Source organism: Micropterus salmoides, unplaced genomic scaffold (assembly GCF_014851395.1).
Source record: "Micropterus salmoides isolate LMB-PRFRI ecotype aquatic unplaced genomic scaffold, ASM1485139v1 Ms_hic_scaffold_3, whole genome shotgun sequence".
NCBI classification, from domain to species: domain Eukaryota; kingdom Metazoa; phylum Chordata; class Actinopteri; order Centrarchiformes; family Centrarchidae; genus Micropterus; species Micropterus salmoides.
Genome location: NW_024042261.1, coordinates 31,904,061 through 31,918,503, shown reverse-complemented (window position 1 = coordinate 31,918,503; position 14,443 = coordinate 31,904,061). Strand labels below are relative to the sequence as shown.

The 14,443-nt window shown below is 39.1% G+C and overlaps 1 protein-coding gene across 1 annotated transcript in view; it reads right to left on the bottom strand.

Moving 5' to 3' along the window:
• gbe1b (glucan (1,4-alpha-), branching enzyme 1b) overlaps window positions 1–14,443 on the bottom strand; it is an 85,221-nt gene that overhangs the window by 62,384 nt on the left and 8,394 nt on the right. Inside the window, exons 2-6 of the mRNA XM_038694127.1 lie at window positions 12,016–12,185; window positions 9,043–9,158; window positions 6,624–6,749; window positions 5,716–5,851; window positions 2,136–2,226 (exon numbers count right to left, since the gene is read on the bottom strand). Of these exons, the coding sequence (XP_038550055.1) occupies window positions 2,136–2,226; window positions 5,716–5,851; window positions 6,624–6,749; window positions 9,043–9,158; window positions 12,016–12,185 (639 nt within the window). The remainder of the gene's footprint in view (window positions 1–2,135; window positions 2,227–5,715; window positions 5,852–6,623; window positions 6,750–9,042; window positions 9,159–12,015; window positions 12,186–14,443) is intronic.

The window sequence follows — 14,443 nt, the reverse complement described above, 5'->3', positions numbered from 1 at the left end:
AAGTCAGTCACTCTATATTTTTCAGAATCTGCTAACTCAATTAACATCTATATCTCCACAAGTCTTTCTTCAAACTCGACAGAGTCGTTCTCCAGATGGCCCGATGTCAAGTGTGTCAAAGGGTTTTCAGATCAGTCAAACGGTGAGTCTGCAGTGATATTCAGTATCTTGCTGTAACTTGTACAGTATGAACAACATTTTCTTTTAAACTCAGTTTTGGATGCCACCAAAATAATTAACACACCCAAAACCAGCAGAATGATGCATGATTTTTTTCAGAATTTTCTCACCTACATCTTGACAGTTGTAAGCGTTTTAAGTTTAAACTGACAAAATTATCCAGGTCTGCCACATGTGATGTCACTACCTCAACTTGTGAGAAGGTGTGTGGAAACAGCCTCTCACCAGTAGCTCAGTGAGTAAGTCACCTATACTGGAGATCTGAAGTTCCAATGTTCAAACCCCCAGGTGGCCGAGACAGACTTAATGGCAATGGAGGTGTTCAGATCATAGTGGGTCTAAGTTCTCTATTTTATTTGGATCCCTAGTAGTTTCTTCTAATTTTTCCCTGCTAAAAAGAGTTTGTGCAGCTTAAACTTTAAATCTTGTAAACATAAAATGTCACAGGTGGGTTGAACATTTCACCCAGTAGTCAGGTACATATAATGACGCTCTCTGATCTCAAGGCGATGCTTTAAAAATCCAGTATGCGTTTCCCCAATTATCTCAAAGTCCAAATTCTTTCATCACTTTAATCTCTGAAGTTGTCTGCATCTGTTTTTCTCCTCTGAAAATTTCATATGTTGCGTTTTTCGCGACTGGCTTGGAACCCGATAATTGGCGCTTGCGGCTATTTTCTTAACCTTAAATCTGAATGCTTATGTCAAAATTACCTTTAGAACAAGAATGGACAGAATGTCCTCACATAGACAAACTGTTTTACTATATTTGAGCATTTGGACCACATAACTATACATATAAAAAGAACAATCATACAAACACATACACAAACATAAGTTTACATTTTCACTTGTTCGTCTTTCCAAGGACCAAAAATGTATTTTGGTGTTGTTTCAGTTTCACTAACAATAAACCTATTCTAATTCTAATGCCTAACCAAAATGATAGATTGCCCTCGCCCAAAACTAAATCTGGTTTGTGTCTTGTGCAAGGTGATGACCAACATAAATGTCCTTAGTTTTGAGTTTATTTTTCCTTAAATTAATATCACAGAGGCAACCGGCCTATGATTGAAGAAGAAGCACAAGAGCACACACTAAATTTTTATTTACATTATGTGTTTGTATTTCGAATAACGACACGATTAACAGGCAGCATATTATTTCACAAACCTAATCTCCTTCTCTGGTTATTTGTCTAAAGATCATATCTTCTAGTCAGATTGTTAAAATGGTTTATTTAATAGATTTTGTTTATAACTCTTCTACAGTCCTTAATAATATTTAAATGGTCATAAAGAAGACACTGTGGAACTCACAGCACACTCCACAGAGCAACTGTGTGTATTCATACACACGTTCATATACAAACATACACATAGTGTATCTTTCCATACATTCCTCATATTGTCCAAAAATGTCCCGTCTGTCCTTCTAGCTATCATTATATCAACTTTCTTGCAAAACAGGGCACCGCTTCCCGGTACTCAAGCGCTCAGGTTTTAAATGACACTGAGAGATCAATCATGGGTGAAATTACACTATATGCATTACACCATGGTTTTATGCTCTACTCTAAGCAAGGAAGGAGGGATCTCTGAAAGAAGATAAATACTCAGACTACTCTGCCTTTATCTATAACTCCCTCCACTCTCTGGATTAACAGCAAATGTATTTACAGAGAGAGATTATTGCTGGTGTCAGACTTCCTAACCTTGATTTAAGGTGACTATCAAGTGGGGAGTTGCTCACACTGCTTTGTCTTTGACTAAGAAAAACAGTGAACAATGTTTTCTTCCACATTATTTGAAATGCACACTGGCTCATGTTCAATATGTGCATGTATTGTTTCTTCTGAATTACTTAATTCTGGCACAGGAATAGTGGACTCTGACACTAACAATGAAAACTACAATACTACTACTACTACCAATATAATAATTCACAAGCATTTACCTGGAAGCAGCAAAGAAACTTGTTATCTGATATCCAAAGCTTGCATAATAGGCATGCTCCATGATAGCCATCAGCTGAATACAGTTGTAACCTGGAGGGAAGAGAGAAGAAAAGAAAAAACATTGCTCTATTTCAAATGATTCTTCTTGAAGTGTTCAAAGCTTTCCCGCCAGATACTTGAACTAACTTTATCTAACCGATACCTCAAATTGGGGATGTGGAGAGGATATTATTCTTGCCATCTTCTCTTTTCTTATGATTCCTCTTAAAATATCATCAGCTACATAGATCATATCCCAAACATCAGTTAGAAATGCAAATAATTCTTATGAAGCGTGGGGTTGGTTAGTCACACAGATCACAACAAGTACAAGTTTTTTGAGTACCTATACTGTAAAGACTGACAACATTATGTTTGGCCACATTAATACAATAAGCATCTGGAAACATTATGACTTTATACTATTTGACCTGTGTCAGTCATACTGTATATATGAGCTCCAGGCATTTCCTTTTCGACACAAGCCCTAGTATCGTAAAGAAAAGCTGTGGCTACAGGGAAACACCAGCTATCTGAGTCAGGAGGTCATGTACAACATTTCAAAACGACCAACGAAAACTGCTTCTATGAATAAGAGAACAACAGGCTTTTAAACTGCCACTGAACACTCCAGAGGGAGACCCTGTGGTTTTTCACTGTTGTGTGGAGCAGATTTATTTATTTATATTGCAGCTTCTTTTCAGGCTAGAGAGAAAGAGAGAGAGAAAAAACTTTGGCTTCTGAAGGAGTGTGACAAAGCACTGGGGTGAGAGGAAGTTTCTCTTTTTATTTATATATATATATATACACACTCTCTCCACAGTCAAGAAAATGAAATGGCAGGCAAAGGCAGCAGTCACTTGAGACGGTAGAGTTTAGCCTCCTGGAGAATCCTATTGTTCAGATTCCCTCAGCAGCTGCAGGTAAGATTCTTTGACAGCATTTACTCTGGCAGTTTCCTTTCCCACTAAACAGGATGACACAACCAAGGAAACAGCATTTATCAGATTGCTCCTGGTTTGCTGTGCAAGTCATGTCTGTGCCTTTTAATAATGTCAGTGCAGCAGGCTGTACTTGGATGCAACATAATGCCACATCTCATATGTGCAGAATTGCGAACCAAGACAGGGATCTGTCTGTTCCACAAAATCGCATTTGAATCTAGCTCTTTATCATAAGTTCAGTGATTATGAAAATGAATCACACATCGCAGTTGAAGAGTCACATGTGTGATGACAACACTTACGACAGCGCTCAAAAGTGAAAGCACGGTGGTGGATCACAAAATTTTTAAAATTAAAATAGTTACCATAGCACCACCATCAAGTTTCTCACACTTTTCACTGTGTTGTTTTGGATGAGACTGGACCATTATGCTATGTAGGCATGATGAATTTTCATCATGGCAAGTCATATTTTTGGTTAAGGGATCAACTAGAAATAGAAACACTCAATAATTCAAAAATCTAAGTGTAAAGAAAACTAAATTTGTGTTGGGTCAGTAGGCAGACATTGCCATAAGATGTACTGCTAGTATCACTGAAAATCACTCTTACACTCAACATTATTGAAGTATTTCAACTTAACAAATAATTAAACTATGTTTATTGTTTTGCTATGCAAACCAATTTTTAAGAGTCATCTGCCTCTTAATTTTCTTTTATAAAATAAAGGTGAAATCTTAATGCTGCCAAAATTTTAATTATTTTCTTAAAGTCTTAGATATGAAGGACACAGTCAACTAATGAATAGTTGTTTTTTATCAGTTAGAATTCAAGAATGAAAAAAAAAAAACAAGTACAAGTCTTCAGGGCATTTGTTTCACTGAATGATACAACATGCAGGAAGATGCACTGCAAAAACTAAAATCTTAGTAAGATTAATTATCTTAATTGAAAGCAAATATATTTTTTTGTCTGAAGATATTTCTTCTTACCAGGCGGCTTTTATGTTAGATAATTTCACTTGTTTCAAGTTTTATTGGCCCTAAGTAGCAAGTGAAATATTCTTGTTCTGTTGGCAGATAATTTAACTTATTTTAAGTAATATTTCCCCCATTTTAATGCTTTTTTTCCCTTGTTTTTGAGAGCTCAGTTTTTGCAGTGTGGCCTTTGTCTGCTATTGGCTGTCTGATTCAAGATCATGGAAATGGAAACAAGTTGTCAGTTTTGGAGCCATAGCTGCTGTGTGTTGTATGACTTGTGCTGTGGAGTCCTCTTTACAAAATGCTGTCCAACAGTCAGTGATCCCTTCAGGTCATGCCAGTAAACAGGATGTTGACTTGCTGATGTGGTTTTGTGCAGAGGGAGTATGACAGGTCTGCCACTGAAAATACTGCTACTAGAGGAACAGTAGCACTCAAAGTAGCACAGCATGTCTTGCAGGGTTTTATGGACCAGTGTTGACAGAGATGGCACAGGACACAGTTCTAAAATAAAAAGCTGCAAGCAGCGTTGGGTGGGCCCTTGCGCCGAGACACGCAGCTGCGCCCCCTGGGTGGCGCTAGACAACACCTGCACTCAAAGTAGCACAGCAGATATGTTGTGCAGCAGTAGGTGAAGTGTGGACCATGCTGTGAAAATGCCATGTAAATCAAATGATTTTTGTCAGAAACAGCTTACTTCCTGTTACCAGTGGGAGGGACTATGACTTTGAGTGAATATTTTCATGTAGATGTGTTCAGGACGGGACTGTTATCTACCATGTAAAGTTTGGTACAGATCTGAGCATGTACATTGAAGTTATAATAACTTCCTGTTTTATGGCGAAACGTTGATCTTTGACACCACGGACACGCCCATCGACGAAAACTCACAGATAGCTCAACTTTTCATCGTCAATGCCTTTAGAATGCACAGCCGGATTCATTCTCTAGGAGGAGTTAAAGTAAGAACCCTGTAAACGGTGAAAAATGGGTTATAATCGCACTTTCAATTGAAAATAGCTGAATTCCTGTTGAATTTAGGGTATGGGTTCTTGAGGCTTTTTTGTGTGTCTTGATATGATACATGTCCCAAGAAACTTTCGTGCATGTAGGTTGAACGTGGCACGGCGGCTGATTTCTTCCAATTTTGTAGGTGGCGCTATGGAGCCATTTTGCCACGGCCATATGAGAGACCCTTAAAATACGTAATTTTTCGCCACGTCTATCATGTGAGCAAAGTTTGGTGAGTTTTTGAGCGCCTTTAGGGCTTCAAAATTGCAATTCATTCGGGAGAAGGAATAATGATCCTTAGAATTTCAATAGGGTCCTCGCATGTTCAAACCCCCCAAACTATTGTTTTTCTATCCACATTGTTGACTCTGATTTCATGGGTAGGGAGGTATGTACAAACATCACCTAAATGCTTCACTTCCTCTCTGTTCTTGGCTGGAGAAGATACAAATATCAAGTTGAGTGAAAAAAAAAAGCTCTGTCACTTGGATGAAGAGGATCAAAGCAGGATGATTATTGTACACATTTTCCAGACTTGAGTAGCTAACAAAATAAGAGTGAGGCCAAAAGGGAAGAGAAAAATCTTTTGTGGTCACATATCTTACCCAGGTCTTTTATACGAGGCAGCACGTTGGTTGTGAAGTTGGTGTATGAGGCGACCTTTCCCTCAGGTGAAGCGATGCCCACGTGGGCCTCGTATATTCTCAGACTCGTGGGCTTCTTTGGCCGTGGGTGGATTTGCTGGAGAGGAAACCAAAATTGGACAGAAAATCATCAAGTCCAGCACTTGCTGGAGGCTAAAAATACAGAACTTTGGTGAGTAATTATGAACCATAAGGTCAAAGACACAGTGTGGGCTTTCTGGGACTCTGGCACCAATATTTTACCACAGAGGCTGATGATGGTTCTGCACACATTAAATATTAAAAGATCTATCTATCGTCTGTGTTACACAATGGGAGAGAGATTTGTTTTATACATAGAACCAATTTCCTGGTGGCTACCCACCAGGCCTTGTGAACACACTGTTTGAAGTACATGATTGAGCCACTTGTAAATAAAGCGAATATACTGCCAGTAAGAGGTCTTCTCTAATTAAAACGGTGCCAAATAACAAGCCATAAAGAAAGCAAGGTGGTCTTTAATAGCCTCTTATTGTTTTGCTTGTGCACACTTGTGCTGAGGACGTCAAGTAGCATTGAGACACATTCAGACCCTCTCAAATCAGCACCATCTAGCACACACATTAGAGTGACCACAAGAGCTGTAGAAATGACATGTAAGGTTCATTTCAAATGTAACACACAGCAAAAAAAACAAGCAGTGATGGATGAACTAGAACATTGGAGTCTACATTAAGCAAACCCATCATACAGTCATTTGATAACACATAACAGAAGTGATTAGAGTGATAAAACTTTTTCTTTTTTGAAGTTTTTCAAGTTGTGATAAGGTATATAAATATCTATCAATCTATCTATTCATCCATCTATATATATATAAAATAACTTACAATGTAAGGTTGGGGGGGATCCCAGTGAACCCAGTCGTAGATGACAGATTTCTCTTCCCTGGTGACATATTTTGCCCAGGGCGAGATCCGGTACAGCCGCTCACCGTTTTTAGTGTGAACTACCACCTGGGAAAATAAGACAAATGAGTATTATGTTATAGCAAGGGCACTTAAACAATGTTATAAAGAGGGGACATTCAAAAGACAGGCACTTTGCATAAGCTGCGAGGAAGGGGACACAAACACACACACACACACACACACACACACACACACACTGCAGAATTGGAAATGTTGACTGAAAACCTACAAGAAGGAGGGATAAAGTATAATAATATGCAGACTAGTAAAATGGAAAAAGTGTTAATAAAGTGAAAGCATAATTATAAAAAAGGAAAACACTGAGCCAGAAATAACAGTCCTCTGGTTTAAAAGGCTTGGCCACAAATCAACAGAAGCTTAAAGATCCTCTGTGACTCCTGTGTGTTCTTGTGTCTGGTTGTATGAGATTTTAAAGTCAGCATTTATTTACATCTTTCAGACATGAAATGCTTACATCATAAAACTGTGCTTTTACTCCCCATCCATTATACAGAAAAGATGGTGCAGATTGTTCAGCCAATAAACCAAACATTTTTCAATGTGTCAACAATATAAAAACACCCCTCTTCCACAAGCAGCTCCCTGCTCGCCACTGCAACAATCACAGTTTTTTAAAAATATTTTACTGGGCTCATAGAGAACACCACATACATACTATGGTGTAGAGGATAAAAAGCTACAACAATGACTAGAATACTTGTTGTTGTGAATCTAGAGTCACTGGTAATTTTATGCTATCTTTTATATTTGGGAGCAACTCCTCTGTTGGTTTTAACACAGCAAGTCGCTGGCCAATCTTGAGATGGGATTTGAGCTAGGGAGCAATTTAGAAAATAGGAAATATAAATCATTATCCTTTGCCTCTCATCTATTATGTCTGAAATTCAGGATTGGAAGGGGGGCAAATAAATATAGTTTGGAAATCTAACCGACAAGCTACTTTGCCTTTTCCAGTCAAAAAAGAAAGAAGAAAGCCAGCATGTGAGTTGGAAAAACCCACCAAGAAATCGATCCTGTAGTGTTACTCACAGTATGTGTTCACCCTGTTTTGTCCCCTGCAGAAACGGGCATTAGAACCCAACTAATTCTGGCTACTGTTGTGAAGTAATGACTGTTCCAATGCCACCTGCCTGCGAGTCGTTGGCCATAACCCCCCTCTGGGGTTTTTTCATTATGGCCAGGCCACCTGGGGGTTAGCTGCTTGGCTCCCCTTATGACATGCTTCACAGTTTATAGGATTAGGAAAAGATAGTTGGATAAATGGACTGGCATAAAGCCTGACAGAGCGGTGGTCCTTCAGACCAATTGGCCAGCATTAGGCACATTAAAGAAATATCAGACTGCTGGGCAGGCTGAGGGGATGCATGAACAGAAAAAAACAACTTAAGCCAGGCAATATGCGACTAGTTAGGTGTGGATGAAAAAGCGAGTGTTTGATCGCCTACAAAACATTTCGGTTCACTTCACTTCAGTGTGTACTTGCATACTCTCGGCATAAAGAGCACATTGCAAATACTGTACCCAATACCAAGAAAGGGACACTGCTTGTTTATGGAGACAAATTGGGCACTGAACAAAGGGGATGGAAGGGCAAGCTGCTCTACACGAGAGTGATTGGAGCTAGGCTTGTGCTTCCACGAGGGAGTGCTGTGGAACTAATTCTAAAGTGGAGCTCACAGCAAGACAGCCATTCATAGGCAGCAGGGGTGCACAAGGAAAGGCCAGGTGCCAGCATTTCCATCTGCTTCTTATCGTCCTTAGACTGACCTCCGCTGACAATGGGAGCTGGGCAGCCTGTCCAGGGCACAGGAGTGTACCAACGATGACCTGGTCCCAAGGAGAGTGACGCCATGATGCCATCCATTCCATGTCTGGCATCTCATTTCAGGATTATTTCTCATCCGCGCTGTTTGCTTGGGAGGCAGTGCATAATGGGAGGTGCGTCTTTTGCATTTAACCCTGATGAATTATTTACTAGAGCTAAAAACCAATCATCTACACCCACTGCAGTCTGTGTTTTGCACAAACAAACACGGCACAATGTCCTGAGGGCTGAAATAAAAGCCATCAGTTGGGCTCCTCAGGTGCATCTACCCTCCACTGTGCAGATTGTGTACATACAGTAATCTCCCTTCTGCGTGCTGTGAGTATGACATGTTGTTGACGGCGACAAGCCAGGTTTCCACTTGGTTCATAAGACACCACACATGACAGGGAATCTCCCTCGTACGTTACAGTGGCAACTCCTCGTACCGCCACGGCAAGATGACACCTAAGGAAAGCATGAAAATGGGTATGAAGATGTTCTGTTCTCTACCTTGAATTTGGTGTTATGATCCACAGCTGGAGACTTGTCATGCTTGGGTGGTAGAATCAGTTCCCACTTGCCAAATTCTTTCTTGGTGTAGGGGTGGGAGAATTTGTCCCAGCCATCTATGGTGGAACACAGAGAGGATTTAAACACAGATTAATTGGTTTACAGCACAGAGCCACGCATCAATTGTGATTAGCTGCATCCTGATCAAAGGAAGCCATATCATCATAGATGCCTATGACAGAGCAGCCAAGTCAGTACATGAATTTCTCGTGTCCCTTTGGTATCCTTTGGTATGAAGTGATCACAGTTTGTGAAAAGTCTGAAAAAAATACATCATTTGTGTAGCAGAAATGTGTTTTCCCCTGCCCCTATCTTGTTTATCACCTTGCGATTCCTCAGATTTATCTGAAGTGGGGGTCAAGACCTCGCTTCACTTCAGTTGAATATTACGGTCTCTATTTTGTACCAATGTGCAAATTATTCATGCATCGTTTTAATGTGCTATGCTGACCAAAACAAGGCTCATAGTACTACTACAGCTGTGCTGTGCTATATACATTATTTTTTATTTAAAGCCTGCATATGTGGAATTGTTATGTGATTATAGCTTCTTATAAATTATTTGGTACGTTTTGATTACATAAAAGTCGCTTAAAGGGAATTTATGCAGTCCACACTTGTTGCTCTTAGTGTTTTCATTTATTTTACCACGAGGAGCAGCCAAAGTCAGAGACTTTAATACCCAACCATAGGGGCTTCAATTCTTCTTCATTGCAAATAAAACAATTAACAGTTACATTCTTCATTATTACAGCAGTGTGTAGCCACTTTGCCTTGTGCTAACAACAGCTTGTGGCTGATAGTCATTATTGTGGCTTTTGCTCTATTTCAACATCCTCCTGTGGTCACAGGCCCTCTTTATTTTTCTGACTTCTACATTCTCTCTCTCATCTAAAACCTGTTACATAATTCTGTCTTGTTTTTGTACTCTGCACTGCTCTCCTGTATCCTGTGACTTTTGCAACAGCGAGCAAAGCAGTAAGCTCAGTCATCTAAAAGAAAAACTGATAAAATACCACTTCACTGCTCATTGAATTATATCTCTGAAGGAACAACAGAGAGCCATTCATTCATAACCTGCTGATACCACATTATCAATTGTCATTGACTGACAGGAATATATTAGGACACACAACATTTATTATAAAGCATCCACATTGGCATGTCAATTTAGGATGTCATTTTTATTCAGTAATCCATATCTGTTTGCTATTCATGAAAAACAACAGCAGGATAAAAAATGAATCACAGGAGATGCTCCAGCAGTGACCGGGCACAACACCAGGACTTTTCACAGCCAGGCCAAGTCATATTTTTCACAATTTATTTATCTTCCTTTGCTTAAACTCCTCTGACAAAAAAACAGAGCATTATGCATCCAACCTGCACCATATTCATGACTAGGGCTGCTGGGCTGTTTCCACATTTACTATGAAATTGAAATCAAATAATATGACTGAGCCGTGTCAAAATGTAATCTCTCACAGAATTGAATGTTGGAATTGAGCTGCTGCCCAAGGTCCTGGGAAGATAATTAAAAAAGGAAAAGGAACAGGAGAAATGTGGAAAGAGGGAATGGCAGCAACAGAACTAACTAGCACAAAAAATGTGTAGGGACAATTTTGCACACAGTATCAATCTGAGGGTATTACTATTAGCATTTGCTTTCCTTTATCACTACCTGCAGGGTGTCAGTTCAGAATGGCTGTGGCGCTGTGCTGTGGCGTTGTGTTGCAGGGCAAACGGTATTTGATTTATGGGCAGAGGTCTGAATTCTTTTACCATCCTTCTTGTTATTCTTTTTTTTCCTATTACATTACATTTTTCGTATCTTTTGTTTGTCCGTTGAGAGTTATATATTACTGCTGGCATGTGTAATAGAGCACAGCTCATTAATATATTTGATAAAGGAAAGAAAAAAAAGATACAAAAAAAAGAAAGAAAATGACACAGAAGGCTTGTATTACCTTGTATATCTATTTGATAAATGAGAGCAAGTCTCATTTAATCTTGTTAATGATGACAAAAATAAATTATTTTGTTGCATTTTCACTGCCCACATTAACTGAAAATAACACTCAAAAGACTATTAACCTGAAATTACTTTCAAAGTTGAGACCGGAGGGAATAGAGATTTCAGTGCAAACACAGAGGTTGCACTCACTCAACAACTTTGCAGGCGATGATGAAATAACCAGCTACTAAAATATTAACAAACACTCCCACATTCAAAAGAACCCCCTTCAGTATGCAAGTTTATCCTGTGTAATCAATATTTTCCACATTCCCTGCTCCCAGGTTGGTTGATCAAAAGGGCTGATACCCTTGTACTACAGTTCACTCCCCGTTTTCTTAATTTTTGGCCCTTTTGTGCAGAAATGTCAAATTTCTTATTTAATGCACCATGAAGACATGCAACCTTTCTGTTTGCACTGAAATCTCTTTTTCCTTTTTAGCTTAAACTGTGTATGTAATTCTCTATTAAAGTGTTGTTTCCTTTTGAGTAATCCAGCTTATTACTGCAAACTTGATTGTTATTATACAGTACACTGGAATGAAGCATACTTTTTTTTTTTTTTTTTTTTTTTTTTTTTTATCTGCTTGCTGCATGCTTCTTAAAAAAAACAATGAGGACACCTGCCATGCCAACCAAAGGAAGATTTCCTAATGCAAAAAGACTCACTATTTTGTACAAATGAAGTGATAGCAAAAAACAGTAACTATGAGGTTAAAGCCACAACTTTCAGGTGTAATTTCAGTGTATTCACCTCCATATTGGGTCAGTTTTGTAGGAATGGTAACACTGAACATGCATGTGCAAATAATAAATGAGCACCAATTTGGGAAAACAAACTGAACATCACATTAATGCCATGTTGTTCAGGAGCTGACACTTCTCCTCAGGCTACTTACTGAAGTCACCGGTGAGGAAGAGGGCCTCTGCAGCAGGAGCCCACTCTTTAAAAAACAGACTGTTGTCAGGCCGTCGCTGCACACCAAAGGTCAAGTAGCTGCGTGTGAACTGGTCAAAACCTCCTTCTGCCTCTTCCAGCAGGAAAAGCTGCTTCTGTAGTAGCTCATACCTTCAAAAAGCAGGGAATACACACAAAACTGTATGAATTCAATGGAAAATCCACCATTGGATGCAAAATCTGTTGGATACAGTGTCATATCGTGTGATGTTGAATAGATTTCTGTTATTTTACACTGAAGTGATTGATTTGTTTTATTTTTTCTTCCATTCAGAATCCAGAATGCTTTTTGACAACTTCCCTGAGAACATCAATTGCATTCAGGTCTGGCAGTTAGCATGTTAGGTGGAGAGCAAGAAAAAAACAACGGCAATTGAGATAACTGTGCAAGAGTTTCTCCAGCTGTCTCCCTGTACGACCAGCTGGATGAAAATATAGTGAGTTCAGGATTTGATCCAGAGTTACTGGATGACACAAACCCTGATGTTAACTGTTATTATTATTTAGTGAAATAGCGTACACATAAAAACATGGTACACCCATCTTAATTTCTAAAGAACTACTACTATCCACAGGAAGGATAATACTTATCTGAAATAATAATCTGTTAATGTTTTTTGTTCTGGTAAGTACTCACAATGGCAACACAGGATGTTGACATGTACACATGCATATCTCACTAAATACATCAAAATGACTGGGGAGGAAGATATCAGAATTGACAAGTAATGCTACAATTACTGTAAAAAGCAGCCCCTATATTGTACCCCGTCAGTGTTATCACTTATCACCCATTAACAGCTATTCATACTAATACAGTTAGTGATGACAGCAATTTTTTAAATCATCGGTCAAGCTGGAATGTCATTCTACTGCAAATAAAAATCTATTTTAGTACATAATTAATATTATCCTCTCACTTCTGTGTAATTAACTCTTTTAATGGGTTGCCCAGTCATTTTAATAGTAATACCAGTTACAGTGGATTATTTCTTTAAGGCAAACTTAGAAACTAGGATAATCAATCAAATCTCTTTCCTTGAATAATGATCAATGGAAACAGACATTCTAAATAAAATAAATTGAGCTACAATACAAACATAAATTAGCACTTTAAAGGTGATATTTCACAGGTTTCCAATAAACATGTCATTCTGCTAATAGTCACTGTAAAACTACATTAAATATTAAATTATTGAACACTTATCAAAAGAAAGATTTCTGATACAAATGGAATTGTTTTAATGTGTGTGTACTGTGTGTATATGTTTGAAAATGTTCCTTTGCTTTTTTACAACTTTTCTGAAATATTGCAGCACACGCAGGTTAGCTGTGTACAGTGCAGCATCTCAATGTTTCCATGCTAACGTTATCTCTTTGAGGTCCTACCTCAGGATGCAAACCTGCCTCATTCCCTCAAGAATGTGTGACTACAGGCACATCCTGAGAGATAAACCTCTGTCTGCTACCTTCAACTGGGAAGGATAGACTAACTACTTTGCAATTTATCTCACTTAAGTTCCTGCAGCCAGCTGGTGTCCATATCAGATTCCCCCGGTACAGAAAGCCTCTTTCAGCCAGCTAAGTTAAGTGCACTCCCTCCCCTATAGCCCTGAAGCCAAGCTCAGACTGGCCTGTGAATGCCCTGGGGCTAGTGATGATGGGCTGAAGTAACAGTGCGATTTCTCAGCAGCTGCTGCCTGTGTTGTGCATAGTGGATACAGACAGTGCTTGCCAAAAGTAAACCTTTAAAGTTCAACCAATTCTGCCACATGCCTCTTTTGCCACTTTGTCACCATTTCAAGAATATGCTAAAAGGAAGGACAAAGGGAGGATTCACATAAGGGCAGAGCTCCTTTGCTACAGTATTAATAAATAAAAGCCATGCCTATGATTATAACAAATGAGTTCCAGAAGGTTGGACTAGTGGGAATAGGGAGCCAAAATCCTGTATGGATGCAGTGTTCACAGCGCATCTCTTGTGTCTGTTTCCACTTGAGACTGCAGCAAGGAGGCGAGATCACACCACACATTACAAATGAATTGTGCCACAACTCATTACAGGAATTCATGAACAGAGCAGAAGCTAGGCAAAATCAAATCTGTGATTTATTTTCCTATTATTGATAATCAGATATCAGACTGTATGTGAGCACCCTTGCTGTCCTCTGTGCCCTTATGTACAAATTTATATTGCAATGAAGTTGTCATTCTTCCTCTCCTTTATCCTGGCACTGGTGCCACATCCCTATACCTTGCCCCTTGATTTTCTAAGTTACAAATTCTACCATTTACCACAACATCTAGCACAGAACTGCACACAGTATCCAGCGGCAACATTTGGCCATAAAACATTCTCCTATCAAGCT